The following is a 27,149-nucleotide window of genomic DNA, read 5'->3' on the forward strand; positions in this document are numbered from 1 at the left end:
ACTTGAGCTCTCATTTCTGCTGTGTCTTGTTAAGATGTGCTGAAGCAAGTGATTGTGTAAAGAAAAAGATATTATATGATTTTTTTTTTCTTTTTCAGGGTGCTCTAAAAGCTGTGCTTCTTATATTAACCATATAGTAAAAGAATTTTTTCTTTCTTTTTCTGAGGGAATGTTATTCCTAAAATTTATTCAGCTGAGGGACAAATTAAACCAGTAGATTCCTATGAAAAACATGTTATCTTGCCTCCAGTCCTTCAGACAGTGACTTTAAAACCCTGCAGTATATGCTTGCAAGAAACTTTAAGCACAGTTTCTAACTCAGGCTTGCAATTTACTGTCCTTAAGTGACACATTTTAGCTTCCTGCAGTGTGCATATTACAATAGTATTCACACAGAGATACAGTTTCATACTTTCGAGTTTTTCTAACTCGGACAAGAGACTCATCTGGACTATTACCCTGGGAAAAATAATTGTAGTTCAGCTCTTGATCTCTCTGAGTCTCTTAGTGTTCAGAGTGGTCTGTGTGGGGTCATGCAGAGTTGCTAGAGCTCAATGATTGTCATTGGCATGAGCAGCTCCAARGTCTGTCTTTCATCTTCTCTTGCAGTGTCAAAGCTGATCTTTTCAATACATCAACTTGGTCATGTACAGGAGCATTGAAGTATATCTGCTATACACCTTTTAAAATTTTTATTTTTGTAAGCATGTCTTAGGTTCTGTGCATTAGCTTATTGCTTTTTGTCCTCTCTAAATAAAGTTATGAAGAACTTAGAAGCAACCAGTGTTTATGACACCTTTCTAAACTAGATGTTCTCTGTGGAGAATCCATCTGGGGATTTATTCTGGTTTCATAAAAGACATTTTCCTTTCCTAACAGCAAAATTCTCTGTCTGGAACAAATTAACAGCCATTCAAGGACTAATCTCTTCCTCCATGGCAGAAATTTCTTCCTCTGTGGCACTGCTCTTCAGACTGACTGCTGCAGTCACTGTCACAGACWCTCCCCAGAGGTTTCAGAGCAGAATCACATCTGCTGCTCTGAGTCACCACTTCATCCTATCTGGTGGGGTTTCAGTGTTCATTAGACTAATTAATGATTAAGTACAGCAGTATGACATGGCTTGGCTGTTTTATCATGTCAGTCAGCTTTCTCAAAAATACTAAGTATCAGCTATATTCTGAATGTTTGTTTTTGTGCAAGATTTTAAACAAGCAGCTCTCTAATGAGAGCACTAAAGTCAGAAAAAGTACAGTCCTGCCTGGTRTAATCTTGCTTAAGCTGCACAGAAGAATCTAAACCTGAGAAAACCTGTATTTTTAGAAGGAAATGCACAGGCAAAAACTTCTCTGTGAGGGACATCTTCACCTGTGTGAAACTAGAGGTATTATGAGGAGAGAGGAGCAAAAGGGGGAGAATGGGAGCAAAATGTAATGCTGAAATTTAGTTTCTTTCCYCAGTAAAGCAGAAGAACACATTGCATTGAATATGCTGCTGTTTCATTGTGGCACTGTGGTTTCCCTCGGAACAGATTACCCACCTCTGCTTAGTTACCTATACTGTTTTTCCAAGTTTTTGAAAAATGGTGCTTTGTAATTATTTTCAGGATAAAAATACCTAATKATACTGTGTGCATGACTAATTATTGTTTATATGTATTATTAGTCTAACAACTGRATAACTAATGTGGATGGGGGGATTGMATGTGCCCTCAGTAAATTCACCAATAACATCAAGCCAGGTGGGGGTGTTATCTGCTGGAGRGTAAGAAGGCTCTGCAGAGGTTCAGGCTGGACATCTGGAGGGTTACACACAGTAATCTTTGTGACCACTGTGTGTCTGAGTCAAATGGAACCATTGATGGTGGTATGGCACTGTCCTCACTGAAGAAATCAGGGGGATCTGATGGCCAGTATCAAAGCCATAGATTTACTGGCTTTTGGGGAAGGTTGAACAGTGTGTGACCAGGAGGGTGAGAAGGCACAGAGCAAATATTTAACTATCTATCAGGTTCTGACCCTGCAGTTTTCTAAACCTAGGTTTTGTGTCCATCATGCTTACAGTCTGACTTGGCTGGGAGAATGTGACCATTACTTCAGGAGATGCCACCTTACCTGTGGGATCAGATTTCCCCAGCAATGTTMAGGAAGGCTTTTTCTGATTTCTAATCCTCTGGCAAGGTATCGGTCACCAAAGGGCAATGTGTCAARTAAGAGTAGCCATAAAGGCTACTTGCCCAACAAAGTAGGCTGATTTTTTTTGTGAATTATGCAGTAATTCATTTGATGTTCTTGTGACACAGCTATTAAGGAAGATTTCTTCCATGACCTTTTTGCAGATACCTGTGAAGAGCAATGAAGAGAGTCTACAAGCATAGTTATCTGCTGTGTGCATGCTGCTGTTTGATACATTTTAAATGTGAAATTTTGGACTTTGTAACCTACCTAGACAGGTCTGCCAGAGAACTATTTTTTAAGATTATTTTTTCAATTTGTTTTTCATATATGTTGTCYTTTTTTTCCCATTCTTCCCCATGTGAGAGCATGACTAGGAAAAGCTCACAATCTGTTAGTATTCCTTTTTCAGAAACTACCTTTGTGTCATACAATTTTGCCTCTTCTCAAAGCTGTGTAAATTCTGGTTTTCCCTAGTCTGCTGTTATGTGACACTCTTTATGCCTATAATAAATGCTGACAACTCCCAACTCAACAGTTATTTCCATCAAATGCAGACTGTTACATCATCCAGATTTCTGAATGCCAGCCTGAGATAAGGACTTTAATGAAAAGGCATCTGGCATAAGGTTTGTGTCTGGAGAAAACGTTGCTGTGTCTGGTAAGGTGGCAGCAGCATCTAAAGGAAGAGCAGCATGTCAGCCCAAAAGGTGCCCAGATCTCCAGCATTCAAGGACAAAGCATATATCCTTTTGGCTTCTCTCAGTATTCCTAATAAAAACGGTTGTGAGAAGGTGAGAGGTGGTGCTTGCTTCTTTCCAACCTGATGATGCCATGATGATCCCAGCTTTTAGCATTCTGAACCAGGCTGCTCCAGTGTGTTTTGATTAAAGACAATATGTTGAGTTTTGGCTTATTCAACATGCTAGTCTCTCCCAGCTAGAAGTATCCCTGTGGACAGCAGAGTTGGGATATGTGTGAAGAGCCTAACAACTTTGGGTTTTTTTGTACTTTGCTTGTTCTCTGTAAAGGATAGAGTTGACAGGTAGATATGCTGTGCAACTGTATAATTGACCACTCAGGAAAGCTGATGTTTCCTTTCTCTGTAGTACCAGTCTTGTATTTCCCCAGTCCAGGCCTCTCACGTGTGTTATCTGCTGTAAGCTGTCAATCTTCAATTTCCTTTTTCCCTCAATGCAARTTTTCTTCCTGAAATTGGCTCTTTAAAAAAAGGCAACCTTCTCAAAGCAAAATCTCTGTGAGCAGTAGAGGTTCATGCGCTGACATGGTCTCAAGTCAGGGATTAGTGGTGCTTCCTCATTATTTCATCTCTCCCCATCTGTCAGCATCCATTTGGTTTTTTTGCCTTGTGTTTGTCATGCAAGCTTTTTGGGAGAGGTTATTTAATTGTTCTGTATCTGAATAGCACTTAGCACACCGAGTCCTTCCCGGTGCTGGAGACAGATATTTCAGTAATGTGGTCAACCTTTAGGAATGAGGCTGTGTGATGTTYTGCTTTCAACAGTGTTGTTTTGCAGACAGTTCCCTTCTAAGTAATTGTTTTTATCCCAATGTAGAATCTAATGATCTGATTTCTCCCCTCCTCTTTGCCTCTAATGCCCACCAATGGAAAGCTTGCTCTGTCCTTATCCAGGCTTTCTTTGCAGAAGGAAGGTCATTGTCCTGCTCTGCCAAATGTCACAGACAGCAGCTTCTGCACTGGCCMTGAGTCTCATTTCTCTAACAAAGGTAGTCTTCCATTTAAAGGAGGAAAAAAAAAATCCCATATAGATAATCCTTACTATTTATTACAGTGAAAGGAAGGAGCTTTAGTGATGATATGTGACAGCATTTTTAATAAATGAAGCTGAGATTTTAAATTCTCAGCATTTTTAATAAATGAAGCTGAGATTTTAAATTCTTTGTGAGAAATAGCTAGATGTCACCCTTTTTCTGCCAATGCTAGTAAAGTCTACCATTAGCAATGTCAGTGTTGGTATTTGAGGGTACAATACTTATCAGAACTTTACTTTCTAACACCAGAATATTTGTATTTTATATTGCAGCATGCTGTATTTTACAGTGAATTATTTATCTTCTGCAAAGAGTGCCAGGCTGTCCCCTGGTCAGGAGCCATGGGCCTGCTGAAGCCCCAGTGGTCACGGAGTTTTGCATGCTCTAGAGAGGTGTGGAGAGTCCAAGGCTGRGGCTTGAGGTCAGACTGAGAGGAAAAGGTAAAATCTTAAGCARAAGAATGCACATTTAGTGTGTGTCTCGTAGAACTAGAAAATAAAATAGCAATTCAGCTTTAAGAGGTTACTGTTACTGCAGTCTTGTTTCAAGGAGTGTGTTAACTTCTCTGCACATTAAAATATGGAAATAAAATATATTATTGCAGGGATGTGATGTTACTAGAAACAAGTTAGGAGGGACAGTGAATCTGCCTGTGTGGAGAGTTTTGTTACTGCATATGCACATATTGTTCTTCTCTTAGGTACAGCTTCCTTCAGTTGGTTTTGGATGTTTTCCTTGATGCAGTAAGTAGATCCTGTGAAGGAATTAAGCCCAAATAAAAAGACAAGAAGAGTGAAGACAAAGACAAAACAGTGAAACAGTGAAAACAAAGACAAACTTTCCCAGTCAGGAGGGAAAGCCATGCAGGAACACAAGCAAGAAGTCAGATGAATAGTGGGGSTTTAGTGCACTCATGTGTCTGTTAACTCATATTGGCCTGGGAAATATTTAGAACAAATAAGTTTGTATTTTATTATATATTTTTTTGTATCAAATAGTAATACACCATTAAATTTTCATGGGATTATTTTGGATCCTACATTTTTAAASTCTTCTGCTTTTTTATTGTGAGCCAGTCACTATTTGGCTGACCTTGTGCCTGACTAATCCATTGCCATCCATCTGATTGTACATTTTAAAATCTTGTGAACYCTTCCAAATCACAGAAGGTGGGTTATGACAAAACAACACTATTTAGATTTAATGGCTGGGAATACAGAGATAACAAAAAGGCCCAGATTTCCTATRTGCAGAATACTTTACTCTGAGTGAGAATGAGCAGAACAAAGGTGGTGTCATCCTACTAGTCATTCACAGTCACCTGCTGGCAAATTTAGCTCTGTCTGACCTTGAAGAAAGAAAGAGAAAAAAAAGTAGATGAGATACTAAATTACTTGATTCTAGTAAAAAAAAAATAGGTCTGTTAGCTCTTAAATAAAGACAATTAGAAATATTTACATACATATATATATATATATATATATATATAATAAATAGTTTTGTAAGTAGTTTGCTCCAAACATTTTAGGCCATATCTGAGGAACTTAATAGGGCCAGAACAWYTGGTGCAAAATGTGGAAACATTCTCACCAGTTTATTGTGAATTACCTTCAGCAAGGATTTTTCCTTCAAAAAGGGGATAAGCCTATTATGTACAGCCTTGCTTGAGGAGATTTTTCAYTCTTCCCTTTCCTCATATCCAAGTCTGACTGCTCAGTGAACTGCTGCTGCTTCATTTCTTTGTGGATCTCCATCTTCCATTTGCCTTCTGATTCTCCTCTTGTAAATGAAATCTTGCTCAGGACTGCTAATTGTAATTTCCTCAGGCAAGAGACCTTTCCTTTATGCCAATGAAACTCATAGAAATTTCATTTATGTGATAGTTTTYCTCCCCTTGGCTTTGCTATTCCTGCCACTCTGGGATTAATTTATCTTAGCCACTTGGAGAAGAAAATTACTTTTATTCCAGTGTTATTTCTGGTGTCCTCCTTAGGAGACCAACAAAGCCAGTGCAGTGAGGATACAGAGTCACAGGGCTCAAGTGCCTGATGCAGAATACTTTRTGCAACAGTAAATCATCTGTCTCGCATGCCATGAAGGCAGTTGTCTTCTGTCATTGGGCTTTCAGGTCGAGATGCTGTTTTTAGCTAAGGTTGCTATTTCTAAAAGGACCTCTGGGAAGAACTGACTGTCTGAAAGTTGATGCCTGTTGGCCTGTAATTGCTACTTCATTAAAATATTTCAGTTCCAATTCTTGTATGCCCCTAAGTTCTCTAGATACCTGACAGGGAAATTCTCAACTGTAAAATAAATTTTTGTTGAATGTGACATTTTAGAACAAAATCCCAGCTGTGGGATTTGAGTTAAAGCTGTCAAGAAGACTGGCTTTCTCTAGAGACCTTAACAAGTCATCCATATTCTCAGTGGAGTTTCTATACAGTTCTATTCTTCTATCTCAATAAAAATTTCATTCTGATTTCCAAGTAACATGTCTAATCAGAAGTAATTTATTACTGCATATCAGTAATCAGTAAAGTAATCAGTAAAGTATCTACCAGATAAACATTTTGGTAGAGGCTGCTGGATGAACTGTGAATATAAACCAAAAGAAGTTAACAAGCACTGCAGTCTACAAGCAATGAACACATCATCATCATCAAAGAAAGAAACAAATTTCAGAAGAAAATATTGGTGTTACTCAATGCATTTTTGGTAATACATTTTTTGCTGTTTTTTTTTTTTTTTTTTTTAGATTATATTCAGAACCAGTTAATTACTCACTAGGGCTGAATTACCTTTGCCTCGGGCAACATTATTAATATAAACCCCAGAAGATTGTTCTAAACAAACCTTGCATAGGTTGCCATTTGTGTTTACTTGCTGAGAGTGGATGAGTGTTGGAAAATGTGTATAAAAAGAATTACTCTGTAAAACAATTCCTCTCACAAATGAGGTGATAGCACAGTCAGTGTGGTGATAGGACTTTTTTCCTCTTTTCTGATTCCATGAATTTGAATGTTTGACTTCTCTGGCTTTCTCTATAAATTGTGTTGTATTTTCTATACTTGCTATTGTTAAAAAAAAAGAAAAGAAAGAAAAAAATAGAATAACTAGTGTGTTATAGAAATCTTGAAAGTGTACTTTTTTCCCTTGCCCAATCCAGGAATTTCTGAATCATAGGAAGTTTCAGAAAGAGAGAACATTATACCCATTAACAGCAAGTATTACTATAGGCATATGAATACAGGAAAACATAAAATTATTTCATTAAATGAATGATTTTGTGGCAGCCAGCCTCAAGGCTAATAAAATGTATATGTTACTATTGCATTTTAAAGGCTTATTTGTGAAGCAGGATAGTGCTGCACTAAATGATGTAGAAATGTAGAGCAGAACAGCTCTTGATTCAAGAGATTATAGTTAGAAATAATTGAATACAAGAGTACGAGCAAAAAGGGAAAAATTAACTAAAGTGTGAAGAATAATTAGATAAAGCAAAATGGGATAAATAGGATACAGTGCATTGATTTAATAAAGTAAAATCAAGCGATAGAACARCCAGATGTTTGTTCTTTGAGCAAGTAAGTGGTTCCAATAGGAAATGTTGAAAATTTATTTTATCTGGAAAGTCTTGGGTTTTTTCGTGTGAAAAAAAAWTTAGTTCAGCTTTAGTTCAAGTATAGATGGCATTGCTCAAGAATCATAAGATGAGTAAAGGTATAAGCAGAGATGTTGTTACGGAAGGTTGTGAGATAAAGCTACTGTACTGAAAAGACTAATTAATTTAGTCTTGTTTAGTATTCTTGTTACAGACCTTAGAGGAAAAGTCTTCCTTTTGCTAGTAAAATAAATGAAATGAAGTTTGGATTCATTGCCACTGGTGATAAATATGGGCTCGAAATTAGAAGACTTTTCCTAATCGCTGGAAGAGAGAGATTGTGGGGCATAATGTAAGGTGGAACTTAGCTTATTTTATGAAGTGAATTTCCACAGTAGTGCWGGATTGATTTAGGAGTTTCGTTCTCGTCCTTTCTTCTAGATGAATCTCAAAAAAGTTAGAAATGTTCTTCACATTTCTTAAATGTCTGTAAAAATGACTGAGCAGCATTTATCTACTGGGTTTCCTTGAAGTGAGTAAGTTATGAGGAACTTGGAGAGATCCTGTTGTCCACCTTGCTCTGATCTGAGTAGAGCTGCCTTCACAGTTAGATTSGGTCACTCAGGGTTTTACCCAGTTGAGATTTTAAGATCTCTAAGGTTGGATTAAATCTCCCTGGGTAGACTGGTTTGGTGCTTAACCACGTTCATGGTGAGGAAGTTTTTTCCCTTATCTTTGTAATTTCACTTCTTGCAGCCTGTGATTATTATGACTGAGACTGATTTTGTTAGTAGCCCTGCTTAGGTTGTGGAAAATACCTGTAGTCTCTTCCGGACTGCACAAACTCTCACCAAGTTTGATACTTGAGATCATGTTTTAAAATTATGTTAGAGCTCAAAGAGGTAATTTCCTACATAACATACAGGAGACTACCTGCATATGAAAGTTTTTATTTTCAGCCCTGTTAAATCTTGGTTTTGTTGTACATGTATTTACTGAATATATACTTTGATATATTGAAGTARTATTATCATAGGAAATCCCAGGGCCTTCTCATCAGTGTGCTTAAYTCCCACTGAGGCCCTTTGTTCTGTATCTGGCTGAGAATTGTAGAACCCAGGGTGTTACTGTTTAGTACATTAAATTGATTTCAAGTAAGGTAGTATATTGATGGAGATAAAACAGATTGTRTAGTGTGGCTATGATTAGGTTAATTCTTCACTAAGTTGTAGCATTAATACCCCACTAAAGAAATATAATTATTTTTCCTTATCCTTTGTCTCCATTTCTTTAATTAAAAAAGAATACCTTCATTTTTCTTCACTTTTCTTTTGTGATTAGTATTTGCCAAGTGCAGGGCTTTGTGCTGATGCTAATACTGTAGCCTTTTGAAGCGTTTTTCAAGTGCTTGTCACTTGAGCACATAAATGCTGAAGTTGTGTTGAGAATTGTTGCATGTTATCTTCAAAGCAGAGCCAGTCCATTCTTTCCAGAAGAGGCTCCTCATATGCAGAGGGAGACGACCTTGACAGCACTTTCTTAATCAGACTCYGGAAGGTAGCAAAAGACAATTTTAGCTTCTTAACACTTCAAGAGAAAGACCTGGATTTCATTTTCATTGCCCTGAAGAATAACCTGACTCTTCATCTCCCCCTTTTGGACATTTCCCTCTGTCCAGCATATTTCTAAACTGTAACACAGATCTCCACAGGGTACTTGTGGTGAGCATAGGGAGAACTGATCAGCACCTACCTTTGTCTCCCTTTTCTGGTTTTCAAATATTATCAAATTATTATGAATCTTCTTATGAGAAGCATGGAAAAGGTATTTAAAACTTACAGAGAAGAAACAAATGTGAAGGAATTTAATTAGGTTAGAAGGTTACAAATTCATAGAACTGAGATTAAAATTTAGATTTTTTGATCTTGGCATTGAGCTCCCATGATGAACTCTGAAGGACAGAGAATRTAAATTTTATGTAGTCAGTCTGTCCTTGTGCATACAATAATTGGTCTGAATTGTATAAGCTGCCAGGGATTTAAAACTTGGCAGTTTAATTAGTTGCAACAAGGAAATGATAAACATGAAAGCGATCTTTACCCGGAGGTAACAAAGGAAGGCTGCGGGTGTGGAAACTATTTGCTCAAAGCAGTTAAACACAAAGACTTTTCTGTATCTGTCCTTTATTTCGTGTTTCCAAGTAACAGTGATTTATTTCAGAGAGAAAGTAAAATGTATTTTCAAAAGGGACTCTTAAAAATATCTAGCATAGAATCTTTTCAGCTGTTTRTTGACTTTGAGTTGAAATTTTCATTCGACTTTATCTTAAATTTTGTTTTAAACGTACTTTTCAGCAGCTTCACTGAATTTTAAATACGATGTGTATGTAAATGCTATACATAACACATAGCAGCAAATGGTGGCAGCAAGTTCTCTCCTTAAGTCGTATATAACTTTTAAAGAACACTGTAAGATGCTCTGTATAAATTTAGAACAGAATTTCCATGTTGAATAGATGTATACACCATGTAAATGTATATATGGAGTAAACACTCCAGGGATTATCAAAAAAATCTGTTGTCCAGCATATGGTTCRTAGATTAAAAGGTTATTATTCTGCACTGTAGAGAATCTGACTGTATTACATTAGCCTTTAGCTCTGTATTGCATTAGTCTTCACAGTGCTTTATGTAGCTGTAACAATTCTGATGTGGTGCCTAATTGCCACATTTTGTATTGAAGCAAAGAGCAATGTGTTTGTCCCTTTCAATAAGTAGAACATTCTCAGCACATCRCTTTGCTTCCATTGTGCAGGCTATGTTGAAAAACACCTTTGTCACAATACATTGGAAATGCATTGTAGCCCTCTGCTAGAGGTCTGTTTTGTAGCTGCTTTAATGATAATTGTCCTTGCCATTTATGAATGGCAATTGGAGCAGAAGTCACCAACTTCACAGCACTGGTGAAACGTTTTTGCACTCAYATAACAAATAAGAAAGTGCAAGCTAAAAGCATTAATCCTTGGAGAAGTGAGTAAATTCAGTTTCYTCAGGTAAAATTGCTGAAAGAAGCTCAGCTTCTGGGAGTGGTTGTCTAGATTCAGTRACAAAARYTTGTCCTGTGCCTTTCCAGCTGACAGTGTTATATTTTTCTGTTATTTTTTTTGGACTGGGAATGATAGTCCAGTTCTCAGCTGTGCTGTAAGCAGAGCATCTCCACAAAGCACAGGCAGGGCACAGAGTGGGTAGGGAGAGGTCTAATGGAATTCTCAGGTTAGAGCATYGAAACTTGAGAGTGATGCTTTGTTTATTGGCAGAAAATCAGAAATGCATAGTTGGGATGCTTACAGATTCATTTTTAGTGAAAGGGAAAGAACTAGGATTTCTGACAGTTTTTACTGTTGAAWGTGAAGAGGGAATTTCAAAAGCAGCATGTCGGTGCTGCATTCAGGTAGATTAATMATTCAAACATCAGAAATTAAATCCTTTGGTTTTTTTGATTGCCATTTATATGCTATGTTAGCATAAATCCTATGGTTTTACCRATCCTGAACATGAAATGAAAAATGTGTCTACATTGATGATTCCACCATAAGAAAATGTTTGGGTCTGCCATGATTTTTTCGTTTCTCTGCTGGAAGAGACAGGACAAAGGACAAAAAAAAAGACTGTGGAGACACTGCTGAATTAATATTCACACTGCACACTATTTTGTTTGTTGTGCAATTATTGTTTTCTAAGCAAGGAGAAAATACAAGTCTGTTGAGATMTAGACTATGTGCAGTGTGTATCTGAAGTATATCACAAGGGTAATTGATTATATGAATATTAAAACCTGAGACTGGATTTAGAAATCTCAATTAAAGYACCACAAGTGAGTGTCATGGATTTGAAAGACACTGAATGCCTGCCATTTCTTAGAATTTGGTGCCAGAAAATTCTAAAAATATCAACTMCTGAATGCAGATTTAGAATGGTCAGTTGGGGTTGTCAAATTAGGGTATTTTTAAAAAAGCCAGTACTTATAAAAAGGGTATCTTATCTGCCACCACAAATATGAGCTCAGATGGTGTCACTCCAGAATTACCCTTTTGGGTTTGTTTTGTAAACAGTCCAACAGTCCTGAAATGACTTKTGGTAATATGGGTACATCTGTGCATTTGAGTCCAAGGAAGACTTTTGTGCCAGTTACTTCCCAGAACCCTTATTTTTTTTTTTTTTTTTAACATGGGACATATGCTTAAAATTGTTCCTAGTAAGGGCGTTGTGCCCAGCAGTGACTGCAGCTACAGTGTACTCATATGCACATATRCATGCTGCAATTCCTCACTGCTCATCGTGGAGTTTTCCCTGAATGAATGTGGGATTGGTGCCAATAGGTTTTTAAGGGTTTTTGTGTTTGTGTGTGTGTATCTGGTGCTGTAAGGCAGTAATTAAGAATGAGAAGAAAGGGTATATTTAATGTATCATTGTTAAAGAAGGCTTCCACCATTTATTCCAACATTGGGTATAGATGTTGGAGTGACCACAGGGGCTTTCAGAGCTCCTCCCTCACAGTCGAGCATTGCCAGGGGCTGCTGTGGCTGTGTTTGGACTCTTCCACCCTGCCCCMTGTACCAGGGCCTTTCCCAGCCTCACTTACCTTGCAGAACATTTTCCTCCCTGAGCCTTTAACTGTTGGCTTTCTCATCTCTGCTGCCCTTTGTCCAACTGTGTGTCCCCAGCAATAAAGTCTGATATTGGTTTTACTTTTTTTCCATTTCTTTTCATTGCTGGATCCCTTGACGATTGGTCATCTCAGTAGCTTAACTTGYGGTTAAATTAGTTTTGTGTTTTGTGCATCCTCTTGCCTTTCCACAATTGCAGCTCCCTCTCTGGCCTGTTAAGCTGTGCAAGAAAAATATTTTTAATACAGCATCTTCTAATTAAAATTGAAAAGGATAGATTCATAGAATGTTTCTGTTAGAAGGGACCATAAAGACCGTTTGGTTCCAACCCTCTGCCATGGGCAGGAACTCTMGACCAGATTGCTYAAAGCCCYAYCCAACCTGGCCTTGAACACTTTCAGGGATGGGGTRCCYACAGCTTCTCTGGCCAACTATTCCAGTGCCTCACTGCCCTCACAGGAGGGAAWTTGATCCTAATATCTAATCTAAACCTACCTTTCAAGATCCCATAATTCTAGGCATGCTGGCTCCTGGCTCTTGTGGCTATTGTGTCTAAAGTCCCATTATTTGCTGCTGGCCTTGGCTTAAACGCAGGGGCTAGCTTGATTTTTTTTTTTTTTTAAATGCTACATAGATTTTGCAGGTCTATTGGTTTTAATGAGGACTAATTTCATTTTTTGGGATCGCGGAGAACTTATGGCAGGCATTAGCATACCCTGGAATATTAAACCTAATTTAAATKTAACTGAAATTGTCAGAATAAATGAATAATTGAACAAGGTATGTTTTGTGAAACACCTGGGGGATTTTCTTTCCCTGCTTTTATATGTATTAATTTGCAGACAGCATTTAACTGCATTGAGACTCTGGAGTGTCATTATTCTGCTGCAGGTGGTACTGATGGATAATGGCAAATAGTCATTCTTCTTCCTTCTCTTCCCAAAAGCYTCAGTGGTCTCCATTTATAAAACAGGGATGTCAGTGGTGATTTTCTTTCATGAAAGTTCTGATGAAGAGTTAGGCACYTACATATTGAATAAAGGCACTGAAKAYGAGGTGAAAAGGTTGGCATTAYTTTGCTTTTTGTTTCAGTGCAAAACATCCAGGTTTATGGATGCCAATCTATTTTTTCTGTGCTGGAAACTGATCCCTGTTTTGGGAAGAGGAGGAAGGTGATAATGACTTTTCCTTCCAGTGCTTTAATTTTTCAGCTCTGCCTGTTACTTTTCAGTTTACCYCTCCAGTAAATTCAACCTACCTCTTCAATGGATTTAACTACAGGGTTCTATCTGAAAAATTTACAAAACACTTTTTTGCAGACTGATATAGAAGTATGGTATTGTTTTTTTACCTGACTTTTTTTTTCTTTTCATGGATAGATCCAACTCTTCTTTRTATTTTACCATTTTTCTATTATGAAGAAAGAAACAATTTCCCTCCCCGATATTTTCAGGTGAGACCTGTGAAGGACCCACATAAAAAGGCAAAATAACGGAATGTGAAAAGCACACTGGCTTTTGGCAAAGAGGTGCCTGGTGCAGAGCAAATCAGTAAAACAAAAAAAAAAAAGGGGCTTTTTTTCAATGTCACAGCAGGTACTGGAACAGTATTTTCAGATGACCTAATAGGTATGTAGTAGTGCCTTGGTAATTTATGGAAATGAATTTCTTTGTGTATCTTGGTGATCTTAATCCTCTAAAGGTATTTTTAATCCCTTTTAATCCTGCTGGTTCACTTTCTTTGCTTAATAACGAAAGAGTTTAGTCGGTTTGGACACTAAAAAATCCTGTGTTTTCTTAATCACCATAATTTTATGATAATTCTTAAATCCTTTTCACATACCTTGCACACAGATAACACATGCTGAATCACAGATCCTATTGGATGTAAATAGTTATCTGTCAAGCAGTACTAAATTTTGAGTGTTTTTATTACCATAATATACTGATTGTAATGAGTGGCATTCACTATGTCCTTTCAGTCTGTSCTGAAAGCATTTATAACACAATGCATCGTTACTGCTAAACAGAGAATTTGAAGGTTTAATTACTGTAGTTAAATGTATAGTGGCAGCCCCCCAGATTGCCTCCCAGGTACTGATTTTGAAAAGTCCATTACAGACTTAGAGATGACACAGCAACAGCCTTTTCCTTGAAGAGCTCCTCAGGACTTCAAAAGAAGAAGTACAGTGAAGAATATTCAACTGTTGATCTTWAATTGGAGTCCTATAAAACATCAGCTATGAATTGGCAGGGTTCAGTAAGATTTCAGGATCTACTCCTTAGATATTTTGTCTTTTTAACCTGAAAGTAAAGATATTTGTGTCCAAAGAGACCTGTTTTATGTTTGAAGTCTGGTTGCTTTGAGAACTAATGAGCAGGAAGAGTTTTATTGATGTCCAGTGCATGGAGRATAAAAGATTTGTATGTTCATTGTCCTACAGGCACATCTCAYCTCTGCAGTGAGAGGTGCAGCTGATGTGCACAAACACTGGCATTTTATAATGGATTAAAATTATTTTTAAAATCTCTTGGAAGACAACAGTAGATATGACAAAGTGTTGCCTACTGAAATGATTCATCATGTGAAATAAAGCAAGATGAACTGTGTTTAGTGGAATGATATCAGCCACAAAGTTTGTGTGTGTATGTGTCTGTCACTCTTTGGGGGTTCAGAAGGTGGCTGAGTTTCTTTGGTAACTTTTGATGTGTAGATAATAGTACATGGAATTACGTATTTAAATACAGTTTTCTTTGTATGTGTGTATATCATGCTCACATTCTGTGTGATTTTTGAATGCAGAAAATGGAACCAGGCATAGTAATATTTGTGAGACATAATAGCTGTTACTATTTTAGAGAACAACAGTGTCCTGCTGGAGGGACTGGCACAGAAACAAARCAGAATCTTGAGACAAGCTGATAACGTTGGTTTGGGCACTGCCAGTCTGCAGAATGGCACAAGTTAGGTCATGAGGTACATTTTCAAAAGAAAAATTGAAGGAAGGTGGTATATGTGCTAAAGGGTCATGCAATTTTAAACAAGAGTATGCAAAGTTTTAAGAAGTTTAGTCAGTGAATAGACGACCAAAAAGKCTACAATCAGGTTGGATCAGAGGAGAGCAGAGATTATGAAGGGGTGGCACGAGACCTGACAGAACCAGTTTGGCAGGAAAGGATTGCCCTCTCTGTCTCGATATGGGCTTTCAGAGGGTGGCTGAGGTACTTGGATTCTCCTTTCACCTTAACAGGTGGTGTTTTAAGATTTTAATTTTATAAGTATTCTAAAGGTTGTAAACTGACTAATGTGGCAGTCCTGGGACTGAGGCTGAATCATAGTGATGAAATGGATTTTTATGGCTTTTGTGATTAACTTGTCTAATGTCAAAGATAAGATTTGTTGTTATCCTGTCTGTGATTTTCCATTTTCATTATCCACAGCTAATGTAGATTCAGCATCCACAAAGTTTTTTCCAGCAAAAAGAATTCCCTTTGAAAAGTGCATCTATGCTCAGGTATTTCATAATATCAATGCCACAGTCAAATTATTATTTTATATTAGAGGAGTGCAGAAAGATGACAATMAAATTTATGTTTCACAGAATCACARTGTACTTAGGGTTGGAAGGGACYTCTARAGGTCATCTGGGCYRATGTAGCTACTCAAGCAGGAGGGGTTAAAAAGCAAGGTAAGAGATTAGGCAGACATGATTAGAGATGTAGATAGGGAAGCAGCAAAGTTTCTAAAATTCCTGAGTCTCCAGACTGCCATCCATGGTTTCTCTGAATACAAGATTTGGGAGTGGAAAGGCAGAGTGCATCTCTTTTTTCTGACTGTTGTGTGCAGAACATGAAGCTGGGAAGTTGAACCGCATTATCCAACACCAGGTTATATGAAATGGTGCTGTTRGATTGCTCTGCAATCCTTGTTGCAAACAAGTCTAACCATGGGATATTTTTACTTTGCTGCTTCTACAGTACCTTGTCACTGGGCCTGTTCCCCTTCCCTGGGCTTCATGTGGTGCTTAGCAGAGCCATGGTATCCCTCCCATCAGAGACCCTCCACACTTGGAGCATCTGCATCTTTGGCTCATTCCATATATATCAACTTTTTCTTATTTGTCTTCAGCAGCTAATTTCCCATATGATGTTCTTGCTTTCTCCTGCAGTATCTGAAGGTTCATCTACATGTATGAGTTGCCACATTTTAGTATATTGGTGAAGCCATTGTAATTCTACAGGACCTTAGTGATGAAAGTATCAACTTAGACTCATGACTAAATCCCTTTCTTAACAAAGGTGTAGATGTGTGGGACAGGCAGGAGCAAGCTTGCTCTATCCATAAGCCCACTTTGGCCTGGAAGGTGTTCTCAAACTTGTATAGTCCATCTTTCAGTAAACTTAAGTTACTTGATATGCCTGGCCTCTTTTCAGCAGTGGTAATAACAATGGGAGTTTCCTGACTTGTGCTTCTTGTTTCTTCAGTGCCTCTGAATTTTCAGAAGTGCCAGACATGGTATGATTGATGAGTTCAAGCTGCAAACAAAAGACTAAAGAGGAAGGTGTGTACATCASCAGGTTAAAACAGTTAATGACAATAGTACTATTATATGAATTCAGTTTCAGATTTCTGTAAAGAGATTTATTCATTAATTTTACAGRAAGTATAAATTTGGTCCAAAATGACTGAAATCCTTAGACAGAAACTTTATAGGAGTGGACTTAATATGGCAGGTGGGCTGGAGCAGCATATTGTGCAATTTGGGGACACTCAGAGCAGTGATGGCCCTGTATCAACAAGCATTTATTTTCTCTGGGAGACACAAACCCTGGCRTGGTGGGCTGCTTCTCTACTGCTGAGGATGCTAACCTGAGAACCCTGGTGCATCCAGAACTGTCTGTAAGATCTGCRTGAAGGGAGGAATTATCCTTTTCTTTAAGCATCAGACATTGTTGCTTTAAAAAAACCCTGACCCTTTAAAAAAAAAGAGTGGGGGAAGTGTTTTTGGGTGCTTCATTTCCTTCAATACTGTGCATTTTCAGTACATGGGCAAAGGATTAGTCGGAGGCATCTGGAATGTGGAAATGTTTCCAGGTTTGTTTTTCTTTAATGTACAGCAACTTTTGACAGAGCAGCTTCATAATTTTGACATTCTCAGGATTGAACAATATTAAAAGAAAATATCTTTCTGTATATGTCCAACTCAGTTACTTTGTGTAGCTTTGTAATTGTATGTATTTGCTTTCTAAGATACAGTACTTGCTTAAAAATTTCAAGGATACATGTGTTTTAAATTTTCTTTACATTTAAGAAAATAAGCTAGTATTGCACAACTTGGTCACTGAAACAGTACTCCCTGCAGGACTTGCAGTGTTCGCTGTGATTGCATAATATCACAACTTAACCTTTCTCTACCACGTAGATTTTTTTCCCTTGTCAGGAAGAACTTGAAAAGACCAATGTTTTATTATATTCATATGCAGACACAGCTGCACAGACTGGTATGAAAAATGAGCATACTAAAATACACGAATATAGGCAAATATATTTAGTAGTTGTCATAATCTATGTAAGTGCCCTTTTAAATTTTTTTAATTAGGTTGCTGTGCCGTAATAACTATGAACATCATTGTCCAGTACCCAGGATTTGGTAGCTTGGAATTTGTGTTTGCAGAATCAAATTTCCCTGGTTTGTTTTCCATCAAAATGAAATATGTTGTTTATTTATGGATAAACAGACAGCTTCTAATTGAAAATATATATCTTGTGAGAGCAGTAAGCAATCAGAACAAGTGATAGAGGCAAAAGGTGCCTGTATTGATTAGGCATTATACATCTACATGCTTTTATGTGATTGTTTATTATTTGCTTTTTTGGACTGTATAGACAGCACATTATATATTGCTGCTGACAACTGGCAATTTCTGACTTCCCAGTAGAATTGGATTCTGAGAAGATTTAGATGTGTTAAATGTGGCTTCCTGAAACCTTCTCTAGTGGAAGTAAATAGRAGTTTCACAGTGGATGTCAGCAGGCCAACACTTGACATTTACTGTTATTTTCCTACCCTTAAGAGAAAAAGAAAGGTGTACTGGGAGATCAGAGACTGGGTCATTTTGGTGACTAAAACAGTGCAGTACTATGTAAGCTTTGACAGGCAGTTAGCAATTTAATATGGAGTGCCTTAAAAAGTGGGGACACGTTAATGTTGGCATTTTGATGCCTATCCTTTGTGRATCTTCCTCTCCCTAAGAATGACACCCTTGCTGAGGTCTCAGACTGTGCAGCTCTTTCACAGATGATCCTGTCTGGATCAGTCGCTGCAGGGTTGGCAGAGACAGAGCCTGGCTCAAATCCTTGTGTGGATATTGAGCCCTCAGTCCCAACATTCACTCTGGAGGTCCTGTCCTGCTGCACCATGAGCTGGTTCTGTGAGCATTGCCTCAAATGGCTGTGCTGGGGAAGGGAGCTGCAAGAATCTGTGGGTGAGGTCCTGTGGGTGAGGGGTAACGTGCAGCCACAATCCCTGTCAGTTGTGGGTGGTAATGTCTCAAATGGCATCTCAGTGTATCGCCTGTCATGGGTTATTGATTTAAAGGAAAAARCAGAGTGTGCTTGGAATAGAGGAATGGGAACCACTAACATTTCTGAAGCTAGCACATCCAGGCATTAAGRCAACAAGGGGACATTAAAGCAAGCTGCATTTAGTCCAGGGAAATAAAAAAYGAGCTTTGGCATTCTTGATGGTTATTCCTGAATGATAGCCTGTGGGCTGCAAGTTGTTCAAGGGCTTCAATATTCAGTATTTCAGTCAGCATAAATTAATAGAAGATGAAAAGTGTTTCTACAGCATCAACAGAAGTACTCACGTTTCCTTGAGCATTTATTTAGCTCTCCCTGAGAACCTGGGCAGAAAGTCTGTGTTCATTTGATCTCRGTGAAAAATTGCAGAAGGCTTCCTTTCTCCTCCCTTTTCATTTTGCTCAGTTCAATTTTTTATGAGTTATTGTTTGTGTGGAACGATTGATTCTGTTCAGAAAGAAGTAGAACATTCTGTCAAATGCTCCTGTTGGGTACAGATTCACATCCCTGCAGTGTGGTGCTAAGGCATTTCAAAGCAATCAATTTCTGGTAAAGACGAGAGTAATGCCATAGAGAGGGTGTTGTGCATTTCACTGGCACTGAAATAAAACTACAAAACCTAAAACCAGGAGGATGCAAGTGCCRCTTGCAACATGTTGGATGCCATAGATTAGTTTTGTATGACCTTTAACAGGACTGAAAATCTATTTGATTTTGAGCTATCTTTCCCTAGATAATACAGAGAGTGCTAAAATCCCCAAAAGAGCATAAAGCAATGCATGACTATGAAAGGGAGATTAATTCAAATTAAAAATGCAAACCCCATTTCTAGCAGAATATGATTGACCATTGAAAATATAAACAGCCAGGAGAATGGCAGTACATCTCTTGATGTCTTCCAGTCAAAACTTTAGTCAGGTACAAGTTATGCCTTGGTTATGCCTGATTTCCCCAGGTGATTTTGTGTCAGTCTTCAGTTGCATTATGCAGGTGGTCACACTTGGTATTTGTTATKATCTTTTTCAGATTAAGTCAGAAACTATAACATGAGCCAAATTGAAATAAATGGTATTCTTACTTGTCTCTCCCTCCCTTCACAGGTACTACAGTGCTACCATTTTGCAGATGTCAGGAGTGGAAGAYGACAGGCTTGCAATCTGGCTGGCTGCACTGACAGCATTTATAAACTTTATTTTCACTCTTGTGGGAGTCTGGCTGGTTGAAAGAATGGGTCGCCGGAAACTAACACTTGGTAGCTTAACAGGTGAGTGTTCCATTAGTGTCATATACTKTCCTCATAATTATTAATGAAAGGAAAATAAAATTTCAAGTGCAATTTTTTTCAAAGGAGYTCTCTTTAAAATTACAGTGTAGATGCCATCTTCTCCTTGAAATCATACAGGTTTTCAAGACTATTAGTGTAATACCACAGCTAAAGGCTAATTTAAAAATGACAGCCTGTTATTTTTTCAGCCTGTTATTCTTTCTCCTTGAAACCACATTGACAATCCTTTTATTTAGCCTTTTTTTTCCATTTTAAGGAATCAAATGCCTGGAACTTCACAGGTGGTTAGTTTTAAATCTTATACATAATTTTGGGTTCATTGATTGGAATTCAGAACCATCTGATGAAGGTGTACCGGRGACAGCATATTGCATAGCCATTGCAGCACTTCATAAAAAGCATGAAGAAACTATGCGGTTCTCTGCATAGTTACCACAGATACAGTGAATACCTTACATACACTAATGTGATTTTAAATCATCTCCAGCATGAAATACTCAAAGACAGAATTCTGGTTTTGTACATTTTGTCCAAATATTCAAACACCATAACTCATCACACTGTAATCTCTTGGAAGCAGGGAAATGCAGAGCAAGCAGCCTTCCTGTGTTCMCTGTGTCCTGTATTAGCCTGGTAATTCCCTGATTGTCCCTTCCTTATGYGCTCATTTTGGCTGAAGGAATCGGTGACCAAAGCCTGCCTATGGCTGAATGTCTGGAAAGTTCAGATGTTTGCAAGAACGGGGGGGTTTCGTAARAAGAAACTGTTCCTGCTCCTCTTGAAATGATGTTCACAAGTGTTTCACTGTAAAGGTTTAAGGTCTTTATGTTTTGTTCTGTTGCTGTTGTCATGGATCCAAATTTCTAGTTAGTGCAACACAGCAGAGAGGGGCACCAGCTGCTGTGTCACTGGATGTGCAATTCCCAGCTCTCACAGGATGTGCAATTCCCAGCTCTAGCTGAGTTAATCTGCGCTGGAGTATTTGAATGTGTTTATATAGGCAGAACAGTGACAACACGGTGACACAGTAACTGGTTTGGTACACACTTACTCAAAGCATGTTTCTTACATCTTAAAGATACAAACAAAATTCTTAAATTGCTACTTTTTGCACAACCTGTTGCATATCAGTTAAAATACATCTCTCCTATCTGTCCTGCCATGCCTCCAGGCAGTCTGTTGCCCTGTCTTTCTGTAGCATGGATCTCTCCAGGCCCTGCACTGACATTTCTGATYCTTGGGTGCTGCTTCTCCTTTAATATCTATCAAAACAGAGTATTTATTTATTAGTATTTATATATTTATTTATTTATTTATTATTTGGCCCAAATAATCTCATCTGTCTGGCCAGGCCACTCAAGAGTTTATTTCTTATCTGGATCCAGCTGTATAGCTGTGGTAACAACATGGACTTCTCATATTATCAGAGCTCGTTGCTTTTGTGCTCTGCTTAATATATTCCAAGGTTGTGCATCTGACATGTAGATGTAAATGTCTCTTACAAAGCATATTAGTCATGGAACAGAGGAGGATACAGAAATAAGACACAGAATTAACAATGGAGCATAATGCATTAAAGGGTTATTTGTTAATGATGTTTGGACACAAAGTAATTGTTTAGTAAAAATGGTCTTTCTTTTGTGGCCGGTTGCTGCCCGTCTGTCTGCAGCGTCACTTGAGCCAAGCTGCATTGGTTGCTGTGGTTTTATCCTACGGTCCCTCCTTTAGGAAAATACAAATAATGACAGTAATGAAATCATACATCATCCCTCTGTACTATTTAGAATCTTTTCATGCAACATTTGATTTKGGTACTGGTGGATATGACGTGTTTTCCTTAGCAAGAGGGCTGTGCAATAGAATGATAATTCCTAAATCTACTGATGAATTTGTTTTTCATGTTGTGTTTTCTCAYGGGGTAAACATATCTTATTGCTCTACTTTGGTTTGCATTTCTAAGSACATTCCATTTCACACTGAATTATTACTGGCAGCTTCTCTGCTCCTTGGGGAAGCCAGGTATGCCTCAGTCTCCCACTGCATAAAATGAAGACAAAACTACTGCTTTTGCCTGCTGCTGCAAGCATGTGGAGCTTTGTTCTTTTAATAAAGGCTGATTGATTAGATGTTTATTAGATAAATACCTACAAGAATAATCAGTAGGGAGTAACATTAATATTTTGATTAAAAGCCGATATACTATAATTTAATTTTGTGATCTTGTGCAACTTTTCCTGCTTTCTGAAAAMATTTGGCAAAGAGATATTTTAGGTTTCATTTAATGTGTCTTTATAATTCTTAAAATATTATAAACTTTAAAAAATTAAACCTTCCAGATAGCATTAGGAAAAATTACAGTAAACATCTGAAATAAAAAAAAAAAMCAAACAACCCACCTTTTAAATTCTCTTTACTACAATTACTGATTTGTCTTAGTTCCCTGTCCATTTTATATCTTCGCATCACTTCTTTATCTTTGTTCTGCTCTTTTTTTTCCAGTTAATTTCTTTCTTCAAAGCTGTTAGTTGGGAAACATGCAGGAATTGTGACAAGTGCATTATCCATTTTATTTGTGTTTTCTTCTTTCCCTCCAGAATTTGTCAGTTTGTAAGYGTGCTGGTACTTGGGCATTGTACAATTTGTATCTCTTTTTGTAACAGAGAGAATCTAAAATATCTTTAGGATATTTCCTTTCTCCCATCTCAGGTAATGATCTGCTGCAATTGTTTGGTTTTATTCATCATAGCAAAACTTCCTGAAGAATGAAAAGATATTAAACTTCATTTGCCAAGTTTACATATTCAGTACTTTTCCAAAGAAACAAGGTACTTCCAGAGGTACTGGAAGTGAGTGTTAGTGTATTTGGTTAACTTAAAAGACAGAAAATTTAGAATGAATATAAGTAAGATTATAGAACCTGTCTAAATATATTTGCTGTCTTGCTTATGGCATTTTGAAAGTACAGGACATCTAGTGCCATATCCAGCCTGCCTAAAAAATTTGGATTATTAAATGTACCTACCAACCATAGTAGTACAGAGTCAAGTATGGAATAAATTGAAATATCTTATGGTGGGAAGATGCTTTCTGTACACAGAGTTTGTGACTGAGTTTAAGGCTTTAGTTGCCTTGGTTCAGGTCAATGTGTGGTCCAGCCATTGGCAGTTTGTGCATATTCCTGCCTATTGGCCATGGCTTCTGCACAGGCATATTCATGGATAATGTTATTACACATGTCTTGGTACTTTGGATATTATTTTTGTCTCAAGAGAAAGGTTTTCACACCTTTTGGTGTGTTTGGCAGCTAGGAAACATTGATACAACATGGATCTCAATGTGTCATTGAGTAGCAAGAGGTAAAAGGTTGTATAAGACTGAGTTTGAGGCAGCTCCAGTAGTATCTGTAAGGAGGTTTTTCAATTTTCATTTAAATGATACAGTATATTGTGTCTGTGTGACAAATAAGGTAGGAAAATGATGAGTTGTGTTCCAGTAATGGCCTGTTGCACAAAGTATGAACCCTCTGTTGTTACCTTCCTATTGTTATTTTGTCTGGCTTGTACATAAGGAATTTGTTGGGGGAAACAGGAGCAAACAGAGGGAAGGGAGCCTTTCCCCAGCAGATGCTATATGTGCTCTTTAAAACAAGATATGTTGCATTTCTTGATGGTGTTCTTATGAAAAGTCAGATTTCTCTCATTTCACAAAGGGAAGTAGAGTCAATGAAAAAGCTGATGCAACTTTCTGTTTTACAGAAAAACCTGCAAGTGTGGGTGTGGGAGTGTGGAGAAGTGTGGTGGTTTCAAAGTCACTATTAAATTTTACCTTTACAATATTATTTTCAACAAAAAAAATACAATATCTATTCATTCAAGTCATCAATTCCACACATTTAAAAAGTCTTAACCTACTAATTTAATATCTGGAGATGACAGCTGGTGCACTTGAATTTAAYATCTAACCTAATTTAGGATGTGGATGTAGCAAAGGGTATTTTTCTTAGGTTCTCATCACAACTGCTTAGAGAATGCATACTGGTGGGGTGCCCTGCTTTCCCAGGAGTTCAGTTCAACAGAGAAATATTTCATAYGCTCTGGAGAAAAGTGTCACATTGTTCTTTATCTGTATTTTTAGGTACTGCTGTAGCACTCATTATCCTAGCTTCGGGATTTTTGCTATCAGCTCAGGTCTCGCCAAGGATCACACTTAATCCACCAGATCCTTCACATCAAAACTCTACCTGCACAAAATACAGGTGAGATTTCATGGTCATTCATCCAATCTTCTTGAAGATTGTTGCCARTTAATGGAGTTTTACAATCTAGTGTGAGTAACAGATTATTCACAAAGCCTAGTACACAGAACTAAAACAGATAGCTAAATTTAAAATCCTAACTTCCCTCTGTAGAGAAAATTATACTCTTTGATTAAATTCTCAGAGAAATCTTTTGGAGTTTATTGAACTAAATAAGGTGGTTAAGTGGCAAATCCCACATTTGCCTCTTCTGATACATCACACCTGCTACAAGTTATAGTGTACACAAAGTCASGAATATTTTATAAGGAATTTGAAAAAATGCTTGCTGTTATTATCTGCTTGTAGATTTGTCATGGATAGCAGCTGTAAACTCTTCAAGAAGATGTGTTCCTTGCCTATTGTTTTCTTGTGCTGGAAAAAGTAATCTTCAGATAATTGCATACCAATTAGCAATTATAAGAAATGTGCCRATTTTGACCTCTTTTTCTTCCATATGCAGTCATAGTTTCAAATAACATTACTTCTGGGGATTTAAGAATGTGTAATTTTCTGCATTTTGTTGGTTTTATTCAAATGTGAGTGCTCTTAYGTTCATTTAGCTGACAGACTAGAAAATTTTCTATTCAGAGAAGACTAGTYCAGTGGCTGAAGAAATTCTTAATTATCTTCAAAATCTGTCTTACACGTGTTTGTAATGTAAATAAATATCAAGAAGTGAGAGGTACACTTCTAGTTTTGTTGCAATATTGGCTGGAAATATGATTGGTGGCTTTTCTTATGCCAGAGCAATGTCTTAGGTGAAAGATTCTGAGGATCTGAGGTTTTAGAGAACACTGGGGAGGGGATGGAAGGACTTCATAATAATAACTGCAGCTCAGGATACTACTAGATAAAATGATTCCTACATCAAAAATGTATATTTTTACTTGTTTTCTACTGCAGATTCAGCTATAATTTGCAATTTTTGAGATGGGCCTGTCTACAAAATGGCAAGTAGTCTGGTTAAAAGAGGTAAAGGGRGAAAATGCTCTCCTTTTGAAATAAGATTACATTAAAAGAAAAATGTAAAAGAAAGATTTGCCTTGGACTCCATTTAACTGTTTGGAAAGGATGTCTGAAGAGAGCAGATGCACCCTTTGCAGAACTCATAATTTGTTATTTAATAAAGCTAGATGGTTAATATAACCTGAAATGGTGTAACATTTGCGTACAAGAAATTAGCTATTCCAATTTAAAAAACAATGAAAAAATATTCGACAGAATTATCATGTTCCAGTTAACCATGGCCAGTCAGGAAGGAAATTTTCATAGCTTTTATAGCATGCACTTCTGGACAAAAACATGAAAAATTAAAGCAGGTAGTTCTTGTAAAGGCATGTTGTTTCATGAATTATTGGAATACTTGTGATCTGTTGTGATTTCTGTTTCTGATGTGAAGTCAGTAAAAACAGATACGATAAAAATTCAAAGATTCTGGGAAATAGYAATAAAATAACTTGAATATTTTCATTTGAGAGTATTTTGAAATAGAAGTAGCTTACTTTGTTTAAAGATAGAATGAATGGGGAGGAAATAATGAGTCACCTATGAGAAAGCTTTAGGTGCTTCTGTTTTAGTTTTATGCTRTATTATAGTAGAGAGACACAAGAGCCAGGAGAGTTGAAACAAGTAAATGGATGCATTTGCCCACAAATCACAGAATTAGGCTACAGCACCCAGTATTTAAAACGATTACACAAAAAATAGGGATTGATATGCTTAATAACAATTTTCACACTTGTATACCTAAAACGGTATAAATTTTCATGCTTYAGAACATCACCAAACTGTAATCCAGATACAGCCAAAGGAAAAATATTCCTTCAGCATCATGAATATTAATGTTCATTATTTCTGGAGGGTATGACATWACCAGCATACATTGTATTCTACTTGGAAAAGTGGCCCTTTAAGATCTGAGTATGMCTGTTTTCTACATAGTCAATAACCTGAATGAAATATAAAATATTGTGTTTGTCATGAGAAAGTAGATGGTGTTTTCAGCACTCCACTTGGGTTAGAAGAACTTCAACACTAACATGCATGGTCTTGGAAGGAAGAGAAGCTGGGGACTACAAACCAAAGGAAAGCTAAAGGCCTGGCTTTACATTGGGACTCACCTCTTTCTCCTTTTTGACCCTGGAGGTATTGCCCATGGCAATTATGGAGTTGAATCAAAGAGATTCCCAAACCTGAGGATTTGGAAGTAAAAGTCTATTCTGCCTAACATCAGTCTTGCATATTTTCTTTGCTGCTCTGAGAATAATGGCATTACTTTACAGATAGCCCCTGTKTAGGCAGTGAGTGTTGCTGTAGAGATAGTTACGGAATATCCAATCATAAGTAAAAGGAAGTAAATTAATGGCAGTGATCTCTTGTTCTTTAACCCATATTTTAGTTTGCTCCAGTATAACTAGAGATTGCTTAGCATTGTATCTTGAAAAATCTTCGATTGGTCTYAGAAAGTTTGGGAAATGCAAAAGGCAGCAGGACTTCAGACGATAAACACAACTCCATCTCCCTGTAACTGTTTTTAGATATGTCCCTGCACAATGCAGCTCATAGTCTTCTTCCTCTAATGGGGCTGTAGTCTTTCTCTGAGGTGAGGTAAACTGAAAGTCTAAACCTGTGTGCATCCTGGGCATTTCAGAATGTGGGGGTGTTTCCTAAACATAATTTGCATTTGTCTGTGCCAAAATGTATTTATAAGTTGTGAAAGTGTCAGTAGAATTTATTTTGCTGACAGGAGTTTC

General features: G+C 37.4%; 1 protein-coding gene across 2 annotated transcripts in view; it reads left to right on the top strand.

The window, feature by feature from the left end:
- Nucleotides 1-27,149, top strand: part of SLC2A13 (solute carrier family 2 member 13) — a 142,785-nt gene that overhangs the window by 79,172 nt on the left and 36,464 nt on the right. For both annotated transcript variants that reach the window (XM_057370047.1, XM_057370046.1), the window contains exons 5-6: nt 19,915-20,078; nt 24,234-24,354. In XM_057370047.1, the coding sequence (XP_057226030.1) occupies nt 19,915-20,078; nt 24,234-24,354 (285 nt within the window). The remainder of the gene's footprint in view (nt 1-19,914; nt 20,079-24,233; nt 24,355-27,149) is intronic.

This window comes from Malurus melanocephalus, unplaced genomic scaffold (genome assembly GCF_030028575.1).
Source record: "Malurus melanocephalus ecotype Western Australia unplaced genomic scaffold, MMel_1.1 scaffold_118, whole genome shotgun sequence".
NCBI lineage: Eukaryota > Metazoa > Chordata > Aves > Passeriformes > Maluridae > Malurus > Malurus melanocephalus.